A 26,115-nucleotide genomic window follows, 5' to 3' on the forward strand; every position below is an offset into this window, starting at 1 on the left:
CTGGTGAGGCCACATCTAGTGTACTGTGTCCAGTTCTGAGCTCCCCAGTACAAGAGAGACATGGACATACTGGAGAGACCCAAACAAAGGGCCATCAGGATGATTAAAGAACTGGAACATCTCTCTTATGAGGAAAGACTGAGAGAGCTGGGACTCTAGCCTGGAGAAGAGAAGGCTCGGAGGGATCTTGCTCATGTATATGAATCCTAGAAGGGAAGATACAAAGAAGATAGAGCCAAGTTTTTTTCAGTGGTGCACAGTGAAAACAAGAGGCCATGGGCACAAGATGAAACATAGGAGATTCCCTCTGAACATCAGGAACTATCCAGTGATTGAGCACTGGAACAAGTTTCCCAGAGACATGGTAAAGTCTCTCTCTTTGGAGATATTTAAAAGCCATCTGGACATAATCCTGATCAACTGGTCTAGATGGCCCTTCCTGAGAAGGGGGCTTGGACAAGATGACCTCCAGAAGTCCCTTCCAACCTCAACCATTCTGTGATTCAATTATTTAAATATCCTGGAATTTCCTTCCTGTCTTGGGGATGGTTTATTATCCCATCCCATTTTGGGGTTTTTGTATCTGTTTTGTTTTGTTTTGTGCCCAAGGGTGGCAGTTGTCCCCACCCCACCCCAACCCCCATTCACGTGAGAAGGAGAAGGCCAAAACTCGCACCACAGCACCCCCTGCAGCCACAGGGGAATCATCAGCACCTGCCCTGCTCAGCTGAGGAGCCACCAGCGCCCCTACCGACTGCAGCCATAACTACACCAAAAGGGAAAGTGCTTAAAGAGCAGGAAGAGACTGTTTATTGTGTTTTCTGTTCTTTGTTTGTTGTTACCATTGCTGTTCTTTGCCTCATTATACATACACATAGTAGTAAAGAACTGTTATTCCTTTTCTCATATCTTTGGCTGAAAGCCCCTTAATTAAAAAATTATAATAATTTGGAGGGGAGGGGATAATATTTTCCATGCCAAGGGAAGCTCCTGCTTTCCTTAGCAGATACCTGTCTTTCAAACCAAGACACTTCCCATAAACGATCTAGCACCAGTATGTCAAACACAAACCAGACTTCCATTTGGAAGTCTGAGCCATATAGCAGCTCCAGTTGAAAGACAGGGCTATTACCTATATAGGTGAGGCAAGTCCTTACCTGTGCATTTCTTCAATTCCAGTACAAAGGTGCTTTAAATGGCTTGATCTGTGTCTGTTGAGTCCAAGCTACTGTCTCAACTAGGAGATTGGACTGTTATCAACAGTCATCTGTAGTTTACATTTACTATTTTTAAATTTCTTATTGGAATACAGAAGTAGTACTTCAATAGATCATGTTGACCACAGCTGTGACTCAGCAACCTTTGGATTAGCTCAATGGCTGTTGCCACTCAACGGAAATTCATTTCTGAAATCTCAGACCCTGAATTAAGGGCCATGTCAAACACTGCACACAAGCATACCTCTAGCAGGTCTTTGGATATATTCACATTTGTGGTGGTTTAGCCTTGGCTAACAGTGAAATTTCCACTCAGCCACTCACACCCTCCCTGCCCCAGAGGGTCAGATGGAGAAAATAGGAAGAACAGGAGCAAGAAAGATTGTAGGACAAGATAATGACAGGAGATTGCTTACAAATGGTCGTTGCAGCAAAACAGACTCAATTTAGGTAAAATTAAGTAAATTTATCACCAATTAAAAATGTAATTACTAATTCAGGTAGCAGAAAGCAAAAAGGCAAATATTAAAATAAATTTCCTCCTTTCCCAGGCTCATGACTTCATTCCAGATTCATCTTTCCCCCTCCTCCTCCCCCCCCCCCCTTGCTATTGACACAGGTTACATGCAGCCCCTTCAGTGAGGCAATGGGCTCAAGGGTGTAAGGGTGTTATGGTCAGTACATAAGAAAATATCTCTGCCACTCCTTCCTTCTCACACTTCTCTGGCATGGATTCTCCATGGGCTGCAGTTCCTTCACAAAATATCCAACTGCTCCAGCATGGTATGTTAAATAAGCTGCTATCTGAATACTGATTCTGGCACCATGGAGCATCTCCTCCCTCACCTTCTTTTCTGACCTCTGTTCATACTGCTGGTTTTCACTCTTTTTTTCCCCCCTACTCCTCTGCATGTGTGGTGGGTTTTGCTCTGCTTTAAGTATGTTTTCACAGAGGCACCATCAGCTTTGTTGATTGGTTCAGCTTTGGCCTGCATTGGATCCATTAGCAAGGCAGCTGGAATCAGCTGTGTCAAGCACAGGGCAGCACCTTACCCACTACCAAAACCTTAAGAATCAAAGGACAAACAAATAATGCAGATGTTATCATGGGAATCTACCATAGACCTAGCCAGGACAATTATGCCAATGAATTATTCTTTGAGGAACTAATGGATGCTTCCAAATTATCTGTCCTTGTCTTTATGGGAGACTTCAACTTGCCAGAAATTAACTGGGACCATCACACATCTGGTACAAACAGGACCAGAAGATTCCTAAGAAATCTGGATGACAACTATATGGAACAGGTCCTAAGGGAACTGACTCAGAAAGATGCCCTCCTTGACGTACTGCTTGTCAACAGAGTAGAACTCATGAGCAAAGTGGAGATTGGCAGCTGTCTTGGCTACAGCGACCACAAAGAGATCAATTTTAAAATCTCTGTTGACAGGAGAAAAGGTCCGTCAAACCTCAACTCTGGACATAAAGAGAGCAGACTTCAGGTTGCTCAGGGAATTAGTGAATAAGGTCCCCTGGGAAAATGTTTTTGCAGGTGCTGGGGGCCATCAGTGATGGTCACTTTTTAAACACCACCTGTTAAAAGCACAGGAGCAGGTGAGTCCCAGATGTTGGAAGTCAAGCAGGCAAGGCAGAAGACCGGCTTGGCTGAACAAAAATCTTCTCTTGGAAATAAGGCCAAAAAGAAGGGTATGGCCAGTGGAAGCAAGGTCAGGGGACATGTGAAGAATACAGAGATGCTGCTCACCACTATTAGGAGAAAATCTGTATAGTCAAAGCTCAACTGCAGTTGAGCTCTTCAAAGAGCTGGCTGATGTCATTGCAAAACCTCTCAAGGATTTTTGAGCAGTTTGGGAATCTGGAGAAGTCCCAGCTGACTGGAAGCTGATGAATGTTGTCCCGATTTTCAAGAAGGGCAAGAAGGAGGTTGCGGAAATGTCATGGGTTGTAAGATAAGTATGTATTCTATTTGCCATCTGTTAGAGGTGGGGCAGTTACCTTCTGTTAATTGGGCAGTTTTCTTTATCACTTCCACAAACCAATCCTCCCTCCAAGAAGATATCTTCTGTTAATGGGCCATTGAGTATCACTGCATGACTGATAAAATTACATCATCCCATTGTGAGATGCTCTGCCCAGGGGGAGGAGCCAAGCATTCCTACCTGGATATAATCTGAGATTTTAGAACACCAGAGCAGCAGTTTCCCACTGGATTCCTAGAAGAGCAACTGTCTTCTCCACTGGACTCCCAGAGGAAGACCAGGCCCATCTACACTACCACTGGACCTTCAGAGGAAAACTACACCCTTTTACAGGATCACTGCTTCAACAGAAAACAGAACCACACCTGTCACTCCAGGATGGCAGCCACCATTTAATAGGACTGCTACCAACACCCTGACCCACAGAGTGTCAGGTCATATTCTGACTCTGCCAGTAGTTTTTTTGTTTGTTCGTATTATTGCATTTGTATTTTTTAGTTTTTCTAGTAAAGAACTGTTATTCCTATTCCCATATCTGTGCCTGAGAGCCTTTTAATTTCAAAATTATAACAATTCAGAGGGAGGAGGTTTACATTTTCCATTTCAGGGGAGGCTCCTGCCTTCCTTAAGCAGACACCTGTCTTTTCAAACCAAGACAGGAAACTACAGGCCTGTTAGTCTCACTTAGTTGCCTAGTAAAGTTATGGAGAAGATTATTCTGGGAATTATTGAAAAACACCTGAAAGACAACACAGTCATTGGTCACAGCCAGCACGGCTTTATGGAAGTCCTACTTGTAAAACTCGATTTCCTTTTATGATGAGGTAACCCAGCTAGGTGATCAAGGGAAGCCACTTAATGTAATTTTTTTGGAGTTCAGCCCAGCTTTGGATAGTGTCTCTGACAAGATCCTTCTGGACAAAATGTCCAGCCCACAGCTGGATAAACACATCATGCAATGGGTGACCAACTGGCTCATGGGTCAGGCACAAAGGCTTATAGTGAATGGGATGACATCAGACTGGTGACCTGTGTCTAGTGGGGTTCCACAGGGTTCCATCCTCATCCCTGTGCTCTTCAACATCTACATAAATGACTTGTATGCAGGAGTGGAAGGTATACTAAACAAGTTCACAGATGATACAAAACTGGAGGAGGCCTCCACTCCCTCAAAGGCCGAGAGACCTTGACAAATTAGAGGACTGGGCAATCACCAACCATATGAAGTTCAACAAGGGAAAGTGCCAGATTCTGCACCTGGGATGGTGCAACCCTGGATGTAAGGACAGACTGATGAATGAGATGCTGGAAAGCAGTGCCATGGAAAGGGACCTGGGGGTCCTGGTTGATGGAAAGTTTATCATGAGTCAGCTGTGTGCCCTGGCACCCAGGAGGGCCAACCATGTCCTGGGGTGTATTAGGCACAACAGTGTCAGCCAGTCAAAGGAGGTGATTGTCGCACTCTGCTCTGCACTGGTACAGCCTTACCTTAAATACTGTGTGCAGTTTTGGGCACTGCAATCTAAGAAAGATATTAAGCTATTAGAGAGTGTCCAGAGGAGGGCAGCAAGGATGGTGAAGGGCCTTGAGGGGAAGCCATATGAGGAGCAGCTGAGGTCATTTGGTCTGTTCATCCAGGATAAGAGGAGACTGAGGATGGACCTCATCACAGTCTCCAACTTCCTTGTGAGGGAAAGAGGAGGAGCAGGCACTGATCTCTGTGGTGACCAGTGACAGGACCCAAGGAAAGGGCCTGAAGCTGTGTCAGGGGAGGTTTAGGTTGGATATGAGAAACAGGTTCCTCACCCAGAGAGTGGTTGGGCACTAGAACAGGCTCCCCAAGGAAGTGGTCATACCACCAAGCCTTACAGAGCTCAAGAAGTATTTTGACAATACTCTCAGGCACATGGTATGACTCTTGGGGATAGTCCTGTGCAGGGCCAGGAGTTGGACTCGATGATTCTTGTCTGTCCTGTTCAACTCATCATATCCTGTAATTCTGGGAATGCAGTGTCACACAAGTAAGAAAGTTGCACAACCTTTTAAATTAAGAATGAGGAAAAGTGATCTATAGCATAAATTCAGCCTATACTTTGTCAAGAAGTCAAGAATCGAAGTGTCTATCTGATTCGATGTGATTGATGGAGGGGGGTAAAATTGATAGATCTTAACAGAAAAAGCACAGTTGTCAGATGATTCTAAAGGAGAAAAAAAAGCATTTCCCAGCTGGAGTTATTAGAAAAGAGAAAGAAACATTTGTGATTCTTAGATTCTCTTTGAATATCTTTTTAAAAGAGAATTATTGCATGTAAGTTAAAACTTTTTTAGTTTTTAAATAAAATTATAAATATACATAAAACTGTAAATAATAAATATTGCTCCTAATGACTCAAGCTATAGTATTAAGCCCTTTATGTCATGTTAAAACATTATAGATTTCTTCTTCTCAAATATATAGTGAGCATAATTCATAACTGTGGCAGAAGTCTTAGTTCAGAAATATAGTGCTTAAAAAATGTAATGCAGCTTAATGCATGCTTTTGTTTGTTTTTCTTACATGTATCTCTTTTATCCTCTCCCCCACCCCCCAAGCATTAACCTCTGCAGTCTAGTGCATACATGAGAATCTTTATATCCGTTAAAATAAACAAGCAACTATATGGGTCAAGCTTTCCCCCACACACATTTCAGAAGAAAATCTGACCAAACTGTATCCTAAACCCTGCAAAATAAGGATATAAACAGAAATAAAAAGTAAAAGGAAAGATTTCTGCATGCTAGAGAACAGCAAAATTATATTAAACGTAAGAAATGCTGGTGTTTTATATATACATTTAAAATTTTGTTTAAAATTACTATTATGTTAACCACAGTCCATTGTGATAAAAATATTAGGCAGACATCTGATCTTGCTTTTAAAATGTCTATTTTTCCATTAATAAATTAACATCAAAACCTTCAAAGTTGGCAGTTTTTGCACAAAACATCGTGTAGGTAGCAGTTGGTTTATGGACTCCCAAGTTTTTCAATGAAAATTTCTTATTTTTCTGTTGGAAAAACACCTCTTTTCTGAAAAATATATTAGTATATCTAATTTTGCACAGAAAACAGACAGTACTAAATTTTTCACTTTGTAAATATCACACAGTCATTCTAGCTCCCCACTCTCTGCATTTCATCTATTTAGAATGCCTGGGATTTTGAAATTTATTTTACCAAAATCTTTGCCCACCTGAATTGATTTAGGGGATGAACAAAGATCTTCAAAACTACTTTATAGAGATACAGTTGGGATGGAATAAATAAAGCATATCCGCACTATTTTCATTAGTATCCAGTGAAAGGCAATGGGCACAAATTGAATTGCAGGAAATTCTGCTTAAACATAAGAAAATTCTTTTTTTTTTTTTCTTTTTTTTTTAACTCTAGGGCTGGTTGAGCACTGAAACAGTTTGCCCAGTAAGTTTGTGAAGTCTCTACCTTTAGAGAAATTCAAAACTCAACTGTACATGGCTTGGGCAACCTGCTTTAGCTGACACTGCTTTGTGCTGCAGGTGCGTGTGTGTGGACTAGACAATTGCCAGAGGTGCCTTTCAACTAAACGACATTTTGTCTTTTTCAGTTTGTGCCCATTGCTCATGGTCCTGTTACTGGGCACTGCTGAGAAGAGCCTGGCTTTGTCTTTACTGCCTCCCATCAGGTATTTATACACATTGATAAGATACCTGTGTTGCAGTATTACTGATTTCTATCTAAGCCACACCCACACCTGTGACTGGTATGGATCCCATTGACCTGGACCCCAAATTATGGATTTGCTTTCTGTCTTGACCTTGGACCTGTCTTGCCCCTAGGGACCTACCCAATGATCAGTGGACTGTGTCTGACCCTGGTTGTCCTCACCAGACCTGAGTCTGATTTGTGGACTGACTTCCTGGCTGGACCTTGCACCTGTGTCATCACCACAAATTTGTCTGATGATCTGGATTCTTGTTTGAATCTGAGTACCATCTCCAGATCTGCCCGGCTCACTTCACTTGTATACTGCAGGACTAGGCCCAGGCTGGTGAGGTCTCTGCTGTGTATACCATGGTACTCAACTCCCAACTCTCCATTCCTTAAGGAGAAGACAGCCCTTGCTGCTCCCTGACAGGAAGACAGTTTTGAAAGCCTTGCTAAAGTCAATATAGACATAATCCACTGCTCTCTCTTCATCCATGGAGCCATTCACCTCATTTTAGAAGACTATTGGGTTGGTCAAGCATGATTTCCCCTTTGTAAATACATGATGACAACTCCCAATAATCTTCTTGTCCTTCATAGGCAGGCTTTGGCTTTCCTAACATCATTCCTGCACAGTCAGACAGTCTATATATAGAATCTATAGACAGACCCTATATTCCTCCTGGGTTCCCTGACATTGCTTCCACCTCTTGTATACTTTAGATGTTTGAGCTTTGTAAGGAGTTCCTTGTTCATCCATGCAGGCCTCCTTCTACCTTTGCTTGACTTCCTGTATGCTGGGATGGACCATTCTTAAACTTCAAGGTGTTCCTTGAAAAATAAACCAGCTCTTCTGGACCCCTTTGCCCTGTAGGACTGTCTCCCATGGGATTATTCCAAGCAGAGCCCAGCAGTGGCCCAAGTCTTCTCTGCTCAAGTCCAGGGGTTTGATGCATCAGTTCTTGCCAGGAGGAGGACATCAACAAAAAGCTGAACCTAATCACAAGTTCTTCTATAATTTTTTTTATATGTGCTGAATAAAGAGATGAAAATGAAGAGCAGAATTTGAAATTCAAAGCTCCTATTACTTTTTTTCCCCCATATTTTGATAAAATAACCCAAAACCACCAAGAAGTGTCTGTTCTGAAGAATTTAATATTTTACTTTTTTAATAAATTTTTCAAATTTATGAGTTTTTAGATATGTCTACTGATATCAGACTCCAGTGATATCAACTGCTGAACTGACAAACCTTTATTTTTCCCAAGAGAAATTAAACAATTTCCATTAGAGATTCAACTTTGCCACATAAATGCAGACAGGTAAGGTTCCAAGAACTAGAAATATGAAAAAGTAGTTTCATATAACACTATACCTCTGTTTCTGCTGCATGGGTTGCTGTCTCATAGCCATATATTGCATGTCCTCTTGTAGCCGATTAAGGGGAGAATCTGGTTTGACACGAATCCCATAATAATGGTATTTAGAGTTCCCCCTTCATGAAAGAACAAAAATAACATTGTTTCTTTAGTATATACATTGCACATCAACATTTGCCTTTACTGGAAAACCGTACATAGAAGTTAGGCTTGTCTTTCCTCTCACTCTGGTATAAAACTGATATAACTCCACCAGCTTCTGAAAATCAGTTCACTTAAACTATATTTTCCAGCACATTACTGTTGGGCTTCATTTAAATAGAATAAGGTAAATTAAAAAAAAAACAACTAAATTACTTATGCAGTAATGGTGAATAAAACAATTCCATAAATGAGGTATGCTTGTGAGTGAGGGTTTGTGCATGTTTCACTAATCAACTTCAGTCCTGGTCAGCTGAAAAATAACAGAATTGGGCTGTGTTCATGTTTATGAGAGTGTCTATATGGGTGCTGGTAAAGGCATTGCTCTGTGTTAGCTTCTGTGGTTAGCTGTGTTAGTGTCATGTGTGTGTTTGTCGGCATCTTTGGAACACATGTTCAGTCTCGCTACTACCTGGAGCTGCAAATGGAAACAGCAGTAGCTGCATTCATTGGACCGAGATGGAAGATATCTGGGTCATAAACTTTCACACAGCATCTGGCTATAGCAGACCAGGAGTCCTGAGTCCTGAAGTCTGCTTGATTTGGCAACTCCCTTAACAGAAAGGCTTTAAATATTTTTATTTGCTTATTTTCTTGCTTGTTTTTAACATATGAGCTTCATGTTCACGATTATTATTGATATTTTTCTGTTAAACTTTAAGATTTTATTAACACAAACCTGGTTCCCAGTCTTCTGGTCCGTAATCCCATGAAGATTGACCGTATGAGTTTTCCAAAGGAGGCAGCATTGACTGGATCTAACTTGTGCTCCTGACAATGACGTAAGTAATGGTTGTAAAGGGTACTTCTGGGGAGACTCACTCCTTCTGCAGTTTCATAGTTGTCTAAAAGCCATTGGAGCTATGTCAAATATGAAAGAGTGAACATATATAAATTCGGTATTACTCTACTGAAAAGCCCCACTTAACTGTACAACATAGAACTGATCTTTTTTAGACCACTCAAGGCCTGTTTAATACATTGACTTTGTTCTTTGAGCAAATATAATCTCTTTAAATAACTTTCAATGCTAGATATGCCATGATGTCTTAGTTTTGGAATTTTTTTTTAGCTTTATAAGGAAATAACAACTCATGGCACCTGTGAGCTCAGATAGCTTCACTTGTAAAAATATTTTAGATTCAGTACCATACATTAACATTTTATTAAGTTATTTGTGCTTTTGAGAAAAATTGCTAGAACTCCAAAGAAATAAAATAACCAATGCAATTTATATTAATTGCATTTAAAAAAAACCCTAATAGAACTAAGTTAATAAATTCTTAATTCTGGAATGATATACTATTTTCCTTCACATGGAATTAAAAAAATACAAATTAAAAAACCCAGTACTACATTTAACTGAATAGGGCTTATTGTCTTCCAAATACAAAGAAGAAACTATCAAATATAAGGTAAAAAGCAATCTAGATGACATGAAAAATAACTTGTATAGCTATAAAGCATCATGGGTGAAATCCCTTTCTGTTGTAGCCTGTTTGCTTCCGACTTCTAAGAGGAACATAATTAACTTTTTTTTTTTTTCCTGTGTAATCTATTGTAGAATTTTGGTGAGTAATTTTGAAAGCATTTAGGCAAACAGTTTCTAATACATGACTGTACCTCTGTATATAACAAATAGTAACTAACATAGATTCACAGAATATTCTGAGTTGGAATGGACCCATGAGGATCAAGTTCAACTCTTAAGTAAATGGCCCATACAGAGAATTGAACCCACAATCTTGGTGTTAATGGCACCATGCTCTAACCAACTGAGCTAGTATCAGGGTCATGCACACTAAACTCAAGCAAAATGGTCATTTTAGTGACATTTACCAGTATAAGAGAACAAAAAAATAAAATGGAAATATTTTTATAGTTTTTATTTATCTGCAGTCCTAAGGGGGGAGGTCCCACTTGACTAGAAGTTAGCAAACCTATAAGGAGGCCCAGAAGGAGGATCCAGGGAACTACAGGCCTGTCAGTCTGACTTCAGCGCCAGGGAACATTATGGAGCAGATAATCTTGAGTGCCATCCCATGGTACGCACAGGACACCAAGGGGATCAGGCCCAGTCAGCATTGGTTTAGGAAAGGCAGGTCCTGCTTGACTAACTTGGTCTCCTTCTATAACAAGGTGACGCACTTAGTGGATGAAGGAAAGGCTGTGGATGTTGTCTACTTGAACCTTAGTAAGGCCTTTGACAGTGTTTCCCAGTGCATTCTCCTAAAGTAGTTGTCTGCTTATGGCTTGGGCAGGCATACTGTTTGCTGGGTAAAAATGATGGATGGATGAATGAATGGGCCAAAAGAGTGGTGGTGAATGGAATTACATCCATTTGGTGGCTGGTCACAAGTGGTGCTTCCCAGGGCTCAGTATTGGGGTCCGTTCTGATTAATATCTTTATCAATGGTCTGGACAAGGGGATTGAGTGCACCCTCAGTAAGTTTGCAGATGACACCAAGTTGGGTGGGAGTGTTAATCTGCTGGAGGGTAGGAAGGCTCTGCAGAGCTTGTATGAGGCTAAGCAAGGTGAAGTGCATGGTCCTGCACTTGGGTCACAACAACCCCATGCAGCACTACAGGCTTGGGTAAAAGTGGCTGGAAAACTGCTGGTCAGAAAAGGATCTGAGTGCGCTGGTTGACAGCTGACTGAAAAAGCCAGTGTGTGCTCACGTGGCCAAAAAGGCTGATGGCATCCTGGCTTGTATCAGCAATAATCTGGCCAGCAGGGCTAGGTGAGTGATTGCCCCCCTGTACTCAGCAGCTATGAGGCTAAACCTCTAATCATGTGTTCAGTTTTGGGCCACTCATTACAAGAAAGACACTGAGGTGCTAGAGTGTGTCCAAAGAAGAGCAATGAAGCTGGTGACGAGTCTGGAGCACAAGTCCTATGAAGAGCAGCTGAAGAATCTAGGGTTGTTTAGCCTGGGGAAAAGGAGGCTCAGAGGGTACCTTATCACTCTCTCTACAACTACCTGAAAGGAGTTTGTAGTGATGTAGAAGTCAGTCTCTTCTCATAAGTAGCAAGCAGTAGGACAAGAATAAATGGAAATATAGGAAAATTTTCTTCAACTAAAAGGTTGTCAAGCATTGGAACAGGCTGTCCAGTGAAGTGGTTGAGTCACCAACCCTGGATGTGTTTAAAAGACATGTATCTGTGGCACTTAGGGACATTGTTTAGTGGTGGACTTGGCAGTGTTATCAGTTGGACTCAATGATCTTAGAGGTCTTTTCCAACCTAAATGATCCTATGATTCTATATTTAACTTATGAGGTTTCAGATTTTTGAGGATATTTTACTTAGCTTACCCCTTTCTTTCCCCATGGTTTCATATCCTTGGAATTTCCCTTCAATTTCCACTTGAATTTCCAAATTTTGTTTTTGTCTTGCATTAACTAATTACTTAAGAAAGTAATTATGCCAAAATGAATTAGAATGAACATCCAAATTTTCCAGGTTCACAAATCTTACAAAAAGTCTGAACTTAGTTTGAGAATCCAATAAATCCCCAAACCATGGATTTGGTTCTGGCATTTGGAACAAAGTTTTATTCCAATATGCTGGACCCTCATATGATTGTTTAATTCATTCCACTTTAGACCACCAGAGTAATTAATATGACCAAGATATGTGTTTAAAGTACAGTAAAATATATAATTATGTGACATTGAATATGCTACTCTGCAGGGCTACTTACTAATAGATCACTGAACTAATTCTGTTCTAGTAATGCTCCATATAACTTGTCATTTACAGAACAAGAATATCAATATTTTAGTGCCTATTACTCTTGAAATAAGTTTCCACTCTGACCCTTCTTTATTGCAGGACTATTAGTAAAAATTAGATTATAATGAATATATTGGACATACGGTTCTATTTAAGTCAGTTGTGAGCAATTTACTGAACACAATACATGAAAAATGAAAAAAAAATTAGGAAAACATTTACTCGTGACCTTTCAAATAACATCTTCATGTTTACTTTCTTACAGAAAACATTACCAGAACTATCACTCTTAGGTTTTTAAACAAGAGCTCTGTGTAAAGATGCAGGAAAAGCATGATCTAGCTGTTTGCAAGATGGATGTAGATAATGTTGCACTTTAAATAAACATTAACAAATGCAGTTCATCATACTTATATCAACTTTTAGGTATAAATGTAGTCCTAACATTCACAATTTTTTATTAACTTGAGCATTTACGATTCGGAAACAAAGCCTAGGAAAAAAATATTTTAAACTTTTACTGTAACATGAGTGTATTACCAAAACCATTTCACTTTATCTTAATTATAGCCTTCAAACTTATCATTTAAGCTATAGCAAATAATTTTTGGAATATGAGCAATTTTTTTTATCTCACAAAGAAAAAAATTACTGACAAAACCCCCAAATTATTTTCAATTTAACTTTTAAATATAGTATTAGAAATTTTTCCAGATTAATTATAATTTATTAGGATTCATTTCAGTGCATTTTACTAATTATTTGTATTTGACAGATATTCTTTCAACCACAGCTTGGCATTAGCCAACAATGGGAAAGCAAAACCCAAGATAAGTACAAAGTAAGGATATTTGCTCCAAGGTGAAAATATTTCAATAAAAAAACGTTGACATGATTATTTGGCAGGTTACAGCCTTCAAAGAAGAATGTCAATAGCTGAATGCCATGTAAAAAATAATCTGCAGACATGATAACATTATTGCAAACAGACTTAAATACATTTTTGTATGTACAGAAATCTAATTCTAAAATTGAAATGCCTCCACTGACTTGTTGTTTTATAATATTAACAACATTGGAATGGCATGAAATGGTTTATGCAGAATGGGCAAATTGACTATAACTTCAATGGAACTCCAATATTTAAAAATCATTAAATTATAAATTAGTCAACTCAATCACATACAGAAAGAAATCAGGAAAGGAAATAAAATAAAAGAAAATTTTAAAAAAATGTTAAAATAAACAGGTATTGTAGCAGCATGGGGTTTAGATGGTGGTTGCTGCTACCTATATTCCCCAGTAAGCATCTCCTGTGGAAAAGCCACTTGGGTAAGCATTCAGGCAAAGCAGTCAAGTCCTCACACCCCACACTCACCACAGCAAGCTCAGTGAAGAGAGGCAGAAGGGCCTTTTATATGGTCAGTTCCAGCGAGGTTTATTTGAACACGTCAAAGGAGAACCAGAAACAAAAGACAAACCATGTGCTCTGCACAAGGTTTAAGTAGGGGAGGGTACAGGGGCGGTACAAAGGACAGGGCAAAGGGGATTGGCTTTCAGGGAACATGGGGCCAGCCACCAGGGATACCACAACCAATGAGGAAACAGGGAAAGGAGAAACCAGGGGAGGTTGGGACATGGGGAAAGGAACTAGGATGGATCACTGTTAAGCAAGAGTCCATGAGGGAGACCTTTCTGTCTGCCCAGGTGGGGAAAGACTCTATGGTAAGTCTCTCCAAGAAAGGACTCTGGGGATTTTCCTGAGGGGGAAGGAATCAGGGGATTCCACAAGGTATTAATTAAGGCAAAAAAAATGCCAGCTTAAGGAAGAAGATAGGACTAAAACCATATTTTCTGTCCTTATTTGAGTCATAATTCAATAAAAGTTTCTAAGAAAGGAAAAATATTCAGTGTTTGATCTGGGTTCCATTAATTTCTTCCAAAATGACTAAGGCTAGGAAAGAACATTTATTACAGCAAGACACCTGGAGGTCTTTTTTTTTCCCACAGAATCCACAATAGATCCTCTATTTGTCTTTCATGAGTTTTGAAAATACCTCAAAACAGTTAAGAAACATCAGAATAAGACTACCATAACAGACAGATGCAAATCTCCTTATTAGAAAGATCTTTTCATAAAATCATAGAATAGTTTGGGTTGGAAGGGACCTTTAAAGGTCGTCAAGTCCAATTCCCCTTCAGTGATTAGGGACATTTTCAACTGGATCAGGTTGCACAAAGGCCCATCCAACCTGACCATGAACACTTCCAGAGACAGGGCAGCCATAACTTCTCTGTGCAACCTGATTGTTCCCATGTCTCACCACCCTCATTGTAAAGAACTTCCTTCCTTATGTTCAGTTTAAATCTATCCTCTTCCAGTTTAAAACCATTGCTCTTTTTGCTGTCACTACAGGCCCTGGTAAAAAGTCTCTCTCCATCTTTCTTATAAGCCCCCTTTAAGTACAGAAAGGCTGCAATAAGGTCTCCATGGAGCCTTCTCCAGGATGAAAAACCTCAACTCTCTCTGCTTTTCTCTGTAGGAGAGGTGTTCCAGCCCTCTCATCATTTTAGTGGCCCTACTTAGACCCACTCTATCCCACTATCTAAGCCATTGATGAAGTTATTAAATGGCAATGGTCCTAGTACAGGCCTTTGAGGGATACAACTCATTACTGATCCTTGTTTGGACATTGAGTTGTTTGCTGTAATGCTTTGGATGCAGCCATCCAGCCAGTTTCTTATTCATCTAAGAGACTAGCCATCAAACCAATCTCTCTCAAATTTAGCAGCAGGAATGGTGTAGGGGGCTATATTGAAGGCCTTACAGATGTCTAGATAGGTGACATCCATATCTCTCCCTTTGTCCACCAAATCAGTCGCTCCATTGTGCAAGGCCACTAGTTAGTTAGGCATGATTTGTCCTTGCTGAAGCCACGTTGGCTGTCTCTAATAATCTCCCTGTGTTCCATGGTTCCTCCTCTTCCAGGAGGATCTGTTCCATGATCTTTTAACTAGTACATTACACAGGAAACAGGGGAATGCAGTTTTCTGATGTAGAAAAGCTTGTTATTTAATTCTTATTGTTTTCATTATGAAGATTCTGGATTTCAGAATTCAAGGCAGATTTAGCAATTCTTTGTATATCTAAGTTTTAATACATATTTTTGGCATTTTGCAAAAAAAAAATTATCAACTATTTAATTATGATACTAAAATAATTTTAGCATGTTTCTAGGTTGTCTTAACATCACCTAAATCTCTTTCTTCACAATTTACAGAATTCAATTTCCTTTATCTAATTTTAGCATTTTCTAAGAAAACTAAATTCTCTTCCAAGAAATTGTACTGGCTGTCTTTTTCTACCACGCTGATAAACTTTTACAAAAAAATTTTGGTATTCACCTCCATATTACCACATTCTTGGGGGGGGAGGGAAATGTCAACAAATCAAAATAAGTGTATAGACTACCCAATATGCTCATACATTCATATATTACAATCAATATTTACTTTTCTGTGGTAAAGAAATACAAGAATCTGAAAAAATATGTAAGTTTATGTTAGTAAGGCTGAGAAGCAAAAAGGATGCAGTATGTATAGAAATTTAGCAGCAATTAAAAATACAAAACTATTTATACCAGCTGAAGAAAAACCATTTTGCTTACACAACATTTCAAGAAAGACTAGCACTATTTAAAAACAAACTGAAAATTAAATTTTGAGCCTTACTCCTTTACCTAAAAGTTATATTTAATGGCTTTACTACTATATTTGCAACCATCTTTTTATGCAAACATTTTCAGCGTTTTATTATGGAAAATTCCTAACTACAGGATTTGTAAAGACAGAACAGAGCAAAAGGCAGAAGAAGAAAACATATTAGACACTAACAGATTGTTTTAATTTTTAAATCTCATGAGATGGATCTACAGAATTGTTATACTAAACTTATTCAGAATAATAGAAATATTTGAAAAGGAATTTAAAGTATATTTTTATCCAAACTGTGTGTACTACTTCTTTCCCCCTTTGCCTGCTCTTAAATTATTATATCAGGTACACAAATTATAGAAAATTATTTTTGAATGTCAAAAACAGACTACCTAAGGTTTATTTGGTTATTATTTTTACATTTATATTGGGACCTGCAAAATAGACAAATATGTTAAGTTGCGTTAACACAATACAGAACCTAGAAAAGAAATGCACTCTACAGTGTCATGACACTTAGCCTGACAAAATATAGTGACATAAGATGTAGATTACAAGCAACTAAAATGGAAAGATCACAAGTTAAAAATATCAATAAATTAAAATAAACATTTAGAGGCAGGCTAAGCATGCAGAACAAGATAGAGATTAGCTTTCATGAAAGAAGAGACAACTTACATGGCTGTTGAGAAGAGAGCTTCTGTGAGTAGAAAGACCATCAGACTTTTGAAGTGTGTCAATCGCCATCTCAATCTGATAATAGATGTCATTAGAAAATGACTCAAGACAGTATACAAAGACTAGTCAGAAAAATTCTGATAGATTCCCTTACGTTCAACAGAAATATCTAGTTTGGTCAGAGATAAGGGATATTTTCTACTTTAAGGCCTCATCCTGAAGTCCTCTTAAAGGCAAACCTCCTAGTGATGTCAGGGTGGCATTTTGTTTGCATATATACGGCAGGATTCCACTTTAAAAGTCCAATTTACCTTGCTTCCTACTCATGAGATAAGAGAAGTAGATTTGCTAGTAAACTACATTCCAAACAGTAAAAATTACTGAACAACCAGTGTTTTGAATAAAAAAAAACTCCAGAATAAAATCTTTAGAAATGCCTCAGTGTTTCTTCCTCTAAGTATTTGAGAAAGAACTATGCACACTTTGAGTGTGAATAAGAAGTAAAATTTCTGCTCTCTGGAACCATGCAGTAAAATCTCAAACATTCAGTAGGTTTTCTGCCATTAGCTTAATTGTACAGGATATCACCCCCTACAGCCTGTTAGAGCATTCTTTGAATATCCAGAGCTCTCAAAGCAAACAAAAATTGGAGGCTTACACAGACAGCAAGATCCATCCTTAAAAGAAAATAAAAAATCAGATGGGTTTGTTATGTGTAATATAGATAATTCGCGCCTGTAGAATGATATGTATGTAGTGTTTTATATTATTAAAAAAGCATACGAGTCGGTAATAGGGGGTTTGCCTCACATATGTTGAAACTGTCTCTGATAAGACCTCATTTACAGGAGATGGGGAGTTTCTCAAGGTGATCCAAGAACTCCCGAGCGATGATCATCCTGAAAACGACCTAAGATTGGAATCACTGGAACCACCGGAAAGGATACATCTCAATACCATGTTCCCATAACTCCATCAAGGTTGTACATCGCTTCCCGGACACCGAATTGTTCAACTCAGCACAGAGAAAAGAGATTTTATGAATATGTGGGACTTTGAATGGAAAGAAAAGGCTGATTGCCAAAATCCTGGCCTCGAGCAAAATAAACTGTATAAAAATTGCTCACACAGAATGGGTGGTGTGAAACATAGGGGACCTTCTGCTGTAGCAGTCAGACCTGTGTCTCACCCAGCGCTGATCCCAGGCTCAGCACTGTCTTTTTCTTTGTGGCTGGCTCAGATAGATTTCAATTGCTAAATAAAATAAATTTTTATTTTTAATTTGGCTGGATCAATTTTTTATCTATAACAGGTTCAAAATAATAATTTAAAGGAAAAAGTATTATAAACCACTAATTATACAGTAGCATTACTCCTAATACAAATGAGTAAAGACAACTGTAACCATTCCTATTCTTCCCTTCCATATTAATACATCTTATTAATTCAATAATGACAACAATAAAAATAAAATTACAATCTAGCTGTAGTTTAGATGCAGAGCTAGAATAGCAAAAACATTGAAAGTCATTGAGACAATGGGATGTACAGTAAAAGAAGGCACATGATGAGCCCCATTAAATGGAAAAAACAGAAAAACAATGGGACAGCACCTGTACATTTAAAGCCGCTTATATCCACTGATGACAGTTTTTAAATAAATCTTCCCTACACTTCTTTAATTATTACACTATTATCTAAAGAGTTTATACTGGAAAATTGCATTACTGAGTTCACTTAATATACAGCACAAAACTGAAAAATATTTTAGATTATATTTCACTTAGTGCATAAACAAAATGTGGTTTCCCCTTTTAATAGATTAATGAAATAGCATTCTTACTGTAGGAACTCTCAATGAAAAATGAAGTCTTTCTTACCACTGTTTTCTATTAGAAATATGTCTTGATAAAAGCATACTTGGATTTGATGAGTATGCAAGAAATATTGCAAAAATAATGTTTGAACACAGATTTTTTTCTTGCATCAGTAGAAAATGCTATTCAGTCAAACTATCCAATCAGACAAAAAAGGTCAAATTTAAAAGGATGCTGTATATTAAAAATTAAAAGTTTACGAGTTCATCATATAAGATCAACTCACTATATAGTACAACCATAGACTCTCCCATTTTAACATATTATAACATCATGCATAATTGAAATCATAATTCTGAACCTCACTCCACTCTGACAATACCTTTTTTACAGCAGTACTACAGGGCTGAAGTCCTGCCTCCTGCTGCTCATTCAAGCTATTACACTACCCTCTCACTTCTCTGAGACAAGTTTTTGTGACCTGTTCAAAGAACCAATTTTTTAAAATCATAAATTATGAAAAAAAAAATATATAATAATAGAATCATAGAATGGTTTGGGTTGGAAGGGACCTTAAGAATCATCCAGTTCCAACCCCTCCACCATGGGCAGGGACACATTCCATTAGACAAGGTTGCTGAGACCCCCATTCAACCTGACCTTGAATGCTTCCAGGGATGGGATAGCCACAACTTCTCTGAGAAACCTGTGCCAGGGCCTCACCACTCTCACAGTAAAAAAATTTTCCTAATATCTAATCTAAACCTACTCTCAATCTGAAGCCATTCCCCCTTGTCCTGTCACTACATGCTCTTGTAAAATGTCCCTCTCAAGCTTTCCTGTTGGCTCCCTTCAGGTACTGAAGAGTCACAATAAGGTCTCCTCAAAGCCTTCTCTTCTCCAGGCTGAACAATTCCCAACTCTCTCTGCCTTTCTTCAGAGGAGAGGTGCTTCAGCCCTCTGATCAATCTTGGTGGCCTCCAGGGCGGGTCTCACCAGAGAGAAGTAAAGGGGTAGAATCACCTCCCTTACCCTGCTGACCATGCTGCTTCTGTTGAAGCCCAGGGTACCATCGGCTTTCTGGGCTGCAAGCGCACATTGCCAGCTCATGTCCAGTCTCTCACCCACAAGCACCTCCAAGTCCTTCTCAGCAGGGCTGTTCTCGATCAGTTCATCCCCCCAGTCTATATTAACACCGGGATTTTCCTCTACCCAGGTGCAGCACCTTGCACTTGGCCTTGTTAAAACTTAAGACGTTCTCATGGGCCCAGAATTTAAGCTTGTCCAGGTCCCTCTGGATGGCATCCCATCTTTCAGGTGTGTCAATTGCACCACTCATCTTGGTGTTACCAGCATACCCATGGCCACAGATCCATAGATTTTAAAGCCAGAGATCTTAATGATCAGCTTATCTTAGTTTTTTTAATAATGTAGGTCAAGAAGTGTTCATTGCCTCTAAAATTCACCCTTAATTCACCTTTCATTAATCTCATGAAGTATTACTGAACTAGAGCAGGTCTTCCAGAAAGACTTTTGATCTATATTTGAAATTAAAAGTATTCATCATATTCTAGCATAACTTTTTCCAATAGTAATTCTTTTCATTATTAAACATTTTGTGCAGTATTCCTTGTCTAAATTTTGATGAGTTGACTTTTGAGCTTTACCTGTATTGTGGGTTTGGTTTTTTCAGTGAATTTTCTCCCATTTGTTAGCTGAGAAGAGGGACGCTGAAAGGAAAGGGTGGTTGACACCCGGGGAGAATGAATGATGGGCAATTAAGGTACAAAAGAACTGGTCAACGACCCTTGCATTCCATGGAAGCATCCGGGGAGGGAGGGCAGGATTTGGGCACTGGCTTGCTGAGGGGGAACCAGGTGGCTGGGCTGAGATCAGGGCAGTGTACGTGGTTTTTGGTGCTGGACCCTTGCTGCTGGGGAGTTCTTGCCCCCACATGGATGAGCTCTCTGCTTGCAGGAGCTGCCAGTTGATGGGGACTTTTCATCACTAGCCATTGCATGGAAGACCCATGCCTATGTGTGTGGGTGCTTCAGGGGAAACCGGACCCTCCCACACACAACTCCTCCCTCCCTTTCTCCGGAGCTGCTGATTTAACTGGAACCTCGGCTGCTGCCATCACGAGGATAACATATCGAGCACGTGAGAACCTGGGGAAAACCATACTCTCCCCCCTCCCACCTTCTCTCTCTCCGAGGCTGCCATTACCCCCGGGGAGGCTCAAGGCTTGCATTGACCACCCTCTGAATCCGCTGTGGAGTCGCTGTAGCCTCTCTGCCTTGACATGGGCCAACAGCCCCCCCCTGCTTGGTTGTGGTCTTAACTACACCAAAGGGAAACCCAACAGATGGGAAAAGGCTGTCATTGGGTTTTCTTTTTTTTTTTTTTTTTTCCCTTGGTATTGTTTGTTTTGTCTTGTTTAAATATATATAGTCTAGTAAAGAACTGTTATTCCTTTCCCCATATCTTTGCCTGAGAGCCCTGTAATTTCAAAGTCATAATAATTTGGAGGGAGAAGGCCATCTTTCCATTCCAGGGGGTGTTCCTGCCTTCATTGGCAGACATCTGTCTTTTAAACCAGGAAAACGTGCTACTGAAATATCTCTTTACCCTCAGGTAGCTTTTTCCCATGCAGGGACCTAACCATAGACAAAGTAGCTCTTAATGTTCTCTAACATGGCTTAACTTGAAGGCAGATTTTCTACACAATGAATAATTTGTCTGGCTCATTTTGAAAACTTTCAGCTACTTCTGGGTTCTCTCTCATTCAAACTTGGTTTATTTTTAAAAATCCCAAGCTTCTGATAGGCTTGAGTCTTCAGGCTTTCAAAATGTTCTATGTGAAACAGTCCCCTGCATGTTGGGGAAGTAACAGAAACTTTAATGGCAAGTATTTTTAATCATATATCCCAAATTAAATAGTGGTTATCCCAAATAGTGGGGTTTTCTTTTTAACTGTAGCCATGACATTTTGGAAAAAATTACAAAAATTAGTTGAACGTTTGAAATTATGCACATATAGAGGTTAATTACATTCCTTACATTTCTACAAGTGTTTTAAGTTTTTGTGAAAAAAATTTTGTGCATATATACAAAAAGATTATGAAATATGTCTGATATTTTACATATGCCAACTTTAAAAGAACTCAGAAAATATTTAGAAGTGTTTATATTGGAATAGATGCACAAATATCAGGAGATAGCTCATATTCAAAGGAAAACAAGAGAGAAAATAATGAATTACTGGAACAGTGTATTTCCCTTCAGTAAGAACAGTAGTCAAATAATAAAAATACTGACATTTATGGTAATCCACAGACAGACTTAGACACAGTTGTGTTCTCTGCTACTGTATCACTTGTTTTAGTTCTGTTTATCTTCCAAAACAGAATACTGTGACTAATATAATAATTAAGGGGAAGATGGACAAGTTCAAGAAAATAATGGCTTCCAAAATTCACATGTTTCCCAGCTGAAATATTTAATTAGTCTGAGGACTTCTTTTCTGTCCTTAATCAGATAGGAAAGCTGGGAGAAATGGATAGTGGCATTAATTATTTTGTTTGTTTTCTGATGTTGATGTGAGGACATTTCAGATGCTATGAGCATCCATTAAAATTCATAAAATAAACATCACATTTGTCTTCAGTATTCTGCATGTGCACAGGGTATGCTTATTTACTGACAAATATTTCTTATGATCAGAAAACAACATATGGGTCCAACATATGGAGCAGAAGCATACATAACATCCATGACTTGGTAAAAATTCAAAATGTTTGGTGTTTATACCAGATTACTCCTTTCTCCCTAAGTTCTCAAAAGACAATTTAGTGTCTATTCTTATTTCCTTATTGAATGTTTCAAAAGGCTGGTCAAATTATCAATTCCACCCTTTCTCTTCAATACAATATCTTTATATGAATTAAAAGGTAGTCTGTATACCTCACCTTTCTCATGCACTTGAGATTCTAAACCCCTAAGCTACCCTATATTTGATCTGCCAGTTATGGTACAGACTCAAAAATCTCCCCAAAACCTTGACAAGCTTACAAATGATTTCTAAAACAGGCACACTCCACTGAGCTAAAAAGCATATATCAAGTGCTGTATGCTTCCACAAGAGTTAGTTCCATCAGGAAATCAGGACTGAGAAACAAAGCAGAAAGTTTAGATTTTTTTTTTTAATTCAGAAAAAAATATGACAAGACAGAATTTGCAAGAAATTAATTGGCACTTTTAGAACAAATTTTCTATTTAATTAGACACTGTGCTGGTTTTGCCTGAGGTATGGCAATTTTCTTCCCAGTGGCTGATATGGGGCTGTGTTTTGGATTTGTGCTGATGTGCTGGTTTAGCACAACCTGGTTTTTCGTAGTGAGGGGGACAGCCATAGAAATGGCTTCTGTGAGAAGCTGCTAGAAGCTTCCACCATACCCAACAGACACAATCTCTGATGTCTCTGAAGATGAACATGCTGCTGGCATACTAGAGAGGTTGGTAATGTCTCTGTGATGATGTATTTAAGAAGAAAATTTGAAAGAGCGCAGGCACAGCTTTATCTAAGGGTAGCGATGCGCCGCTGCTGGGGGCGATCCTGGCAGTGGAGGCTTCTCCTTTTCAGTGCCCCGCATGAAGAGAGGCATTGAATGGCACTAGCACCACAGCGGCCGACACCACCCGTGTGGTGGTGGCCAAGTCACGTGGCCAGCAGTAGAAATATGGCGAGCAATTCCCCAACGCAGAATCTAGACAAAATCAAATTCTCAGTGCTGCGAGATCCTACAGAAATCTTTGAACTGGTGGAATTTGTTGGCTATGGTACTTACAAGCAGCAGTTTTTTCCTCCTAGTCAGAGAAAGGGGAGGAAGACATGGAAAAAGACAACATGATGGCACCAAGGTCAGTGGAAAGAAAGAGGGGGAGGAGGTGCTCCAAGCATCGGAGTTGAGATTTCTCTGCAAGCCATGTTGAGGACTATAATAAAACAGTCTCCCTGTAATCCATTAAGTCCATGGGGGGATGCAGAAATCTGCTTGCAGTCTGTGGGAAAAGGTGCTCACGCTGGAGCAGGTGGATGCTAAAAAAGCTGTAATCCAGTGGGAAACCCAAACAGAGAGAGGGGGCTGTTACTTCCAGAGACAGAGATAGAGAAAGAGGGCCCTTGCTTCAACACTAGAGCAGCTTATCCTTAAAAGACTACACCCCATGGACTAGTGACTCATGAAATGGCGGTTTTGGGAAGACTGTTTTGCCTGTGGAAGGGACTCATGTTACAGCAGCTTGGGTGGGACTGCTACTTGTGAAATTAGAACCACGCTAGAGAAGTTAATGGAGAACTGTGTCCCATGGGAAAGACCCCACAGCATAGCAGAAGAGAGAGACTCTCGAGTGATGAACTTACCAACCACCCTCACACCATCTCCCTGCACTGTCCGTGGGAAGGAGAGAGGGGTGGGGGTGGGGGAAAGGTATTTTAAAGGCTAATTTTACTCCTCATTAGTCTCTTTTGACTCTGTTAATAATAATTTTACTTTATGCCTTCAAGTTTGAGCCTGTTTTGCCCTCAGACTGTTTTGTCCTGGTCCTTATCTCAACTCATGAGCCCTTCATTACAGTTCTTGTGGGTGCTTGGCATTTTAACCAGTGTCAAACCCCAACAGCTGAACACAGGGTTGATAATACAGAGATGTTTTTGTTATTGCTGAACAGGGCCTACACAGAGCCAAGGCTTTTTCTGCTTTTCATACTGCCAAGCTGTCAAGGAGGCTGGGAGTGCATGGGATGTTGGGAGGAGACACAGCCAGGACAGGTGAGGCAAACTGACCAAAGGGATATTCCAGACCACATGACATCATGCTCAGTATATAAAGTGGGGGGAAGAAGGAGGAAGGGGGGAGGGAGACATTTGGAGTGATGGCATTTGGCTTCCCAAGTTACTGTTATGCATGATAGGGCCCTGTTCTCCTAGAGATGGCTGAACACCTGCCTGCCCATGGGAAACTCTGAATTAATTCCTTGTTTTGCTTTGCTAGTGTGTGAGGCTTTTCCTTTCCCTATCAAACTGTCTTTATTTCAGCCCATGAGTTCTCCAGCTTTTACCTTTCTGATTCTCTCCCTGATCCTGCTGGTGGGGGAGTGAGCGAGTGGCTGCATGAGGCTCGGTTGCTGGCTGGGGTTAAACCACAACAGACACAGAAAAGTGCTAACACTATGCCACTAAGATTTGAACTGTAATGATAGCAGTGGCTAGTCATGTTTGACCTACTTGATACATTTTTACAGAAGAAAAGAAAAAGGACAGAAATTCACTTCAGGGATTCAGAGGCATCTCCAATATCAAATTTTGAATACTTCAGAAACAAAATATCATTGTGTTCCTTTGACCAATTTTTAAATAATGAGAATAGTTTTCCATACTAGTGTATTTGGTTTATGTGGCAAGGTTTTGTTAGACCTGGCAGTGCAGGGATGGCTTCTAACAGAAGACGCTAGAAGCTGTTCTCATGTCAGAGACAGTTCCAGCCGGCTCCAAGACAGACCCACCACTGGCCAAATCTGGGCCAGTGATGTTGCTAGAGCCTCTGCACAAACATATTTAAGAAGGGATAAAAAAAAACTTCACAATGGCAGCTAGAAGTGAGAATATGTGAGAAATAAAATTATGCAGCCACTAAGATCAGTAAAGAAAGAGGGGAGCTTTTGCTGTAACAGGCCCCCGGCTGGGTAATAATTAGTATTGATTCCATGATTTATAGAGGGCTGATTAATCTCTTTTTATTATATATATTATTATTATTATTAAGAAACTTATTGCTTTTATAAACAGTTACGATACACCGGGACTTAGTTATCCCTGCAATCATAGCACCATCACCCTATTATGAAACCACCCTTTGGTAAACAAATCTCCATAACACATTCTACATGTTCACAATAACAGAGTGTCGTGGTTTGACACGGAAAAATAATTTTTCCGGAAGGAAGGGGTCAATTTGGACATTGACCAATTGAAGGTAGACACGCCTCTGAGAACACAGAGGTGTTAAAAGCAGAATTCCCAGGAGAACTCGCTCTCTTGGGTTCCGGTCAGCGGTCAGTGCAGGACTCTCCCCTGCCCGGCCACGAGCTGGGTGGGGGAGGGGAGAAGCCATGTGGCCTTCGGAGGTAGGCCCAAGGGTGGAGGGGCTGGAACCAGGCTGGCCCCCCTGCAGATGGAAGGGTGGAGAAAATCTGGGATGTCTCCGTTCCCCCCAGAGTCTCTCTCTCTCCCAAGAGAGAAAAAGAGACGGCGGTGGTTTTATCAGCAGTTTGCCGCAGGGAAGGAGAAGAGCGGGGGGGCCGCAAGGTGCCCAGTCAGGCTGTGGGAGCTGGAGCCTGGGCAGCGAGCCATCTCTGGGAGTTGGGACTTTTAACCCTTCCTGAGAAATGAAAGCTTTGTGAAATTTTTCTCCTCTTTGGTTTGCAAAAGAGAGGAAGAGAGACAGCCTGGGACCCGGGATGTTGGAAGGAGAAATTCTAGGTGGGGGGAGATGATGGAGTGGCTGTTTGGCTGGACTTTTTCTTGGTAGCCACAGATTGAACTGATCTTCTCCTCCAAGAGAGACTATATTTTAGGAGGATGCTGGTGAG

At 40.0% G+C, this 26,115-nt stretch overlaps 1 protein-coding gene across 7 annotated transcripts in view; it reads right to left on the bottom strand.

Moving 5' to 3' along the window:
* The window catches only part of LOC116806853 (transcription factor RFX3), a 259,764-nt gene that overhangs the window by 84,009 nt on the left and 149,640 nt on the right, over positions 1-26,115 (bottom strand). For 6 of the 7 annotated variants that reach the window (XM_072923087.1, XM_072923084.1, XM_072923083.1 and 3 more), the window contains 3 exons: positions 16,649-16,723; positions 9,200-9,381; positions 8,316-8,435 (listed from right to left, as the gene is read on the bottom strand). In XM_072923087.1, coding sequence (XP_072779188.1) covers positions 8,316-8,435; positions 9,200-9,381; positions 16,649-16,723 — 377 coding nt within the window. The remainder of the gene's footprint in view (positions 1-8,315; positions 8,436-9,199; positions 9,382-16,648; positions 16,724-26,115) is intronic. The other variant, XM_072923082.1, reaches the window with a different exon arrangement.

The sequence above is a fragment of the Taeniopygia guttata genome, chromosome W, assembly GCF_048771995.1.
Source record: "Taeniopygia guttata chromosome W, bTaeGut7.mat, whole genome shotgun sequence".
In the NCBI taxonomy this organism is placed as follows: Eukaryota; Metazoa; Chordata; class Aves; order Passeriformes; family Estrildidae; genus Taeniopygia; species Taeniopygia guttata.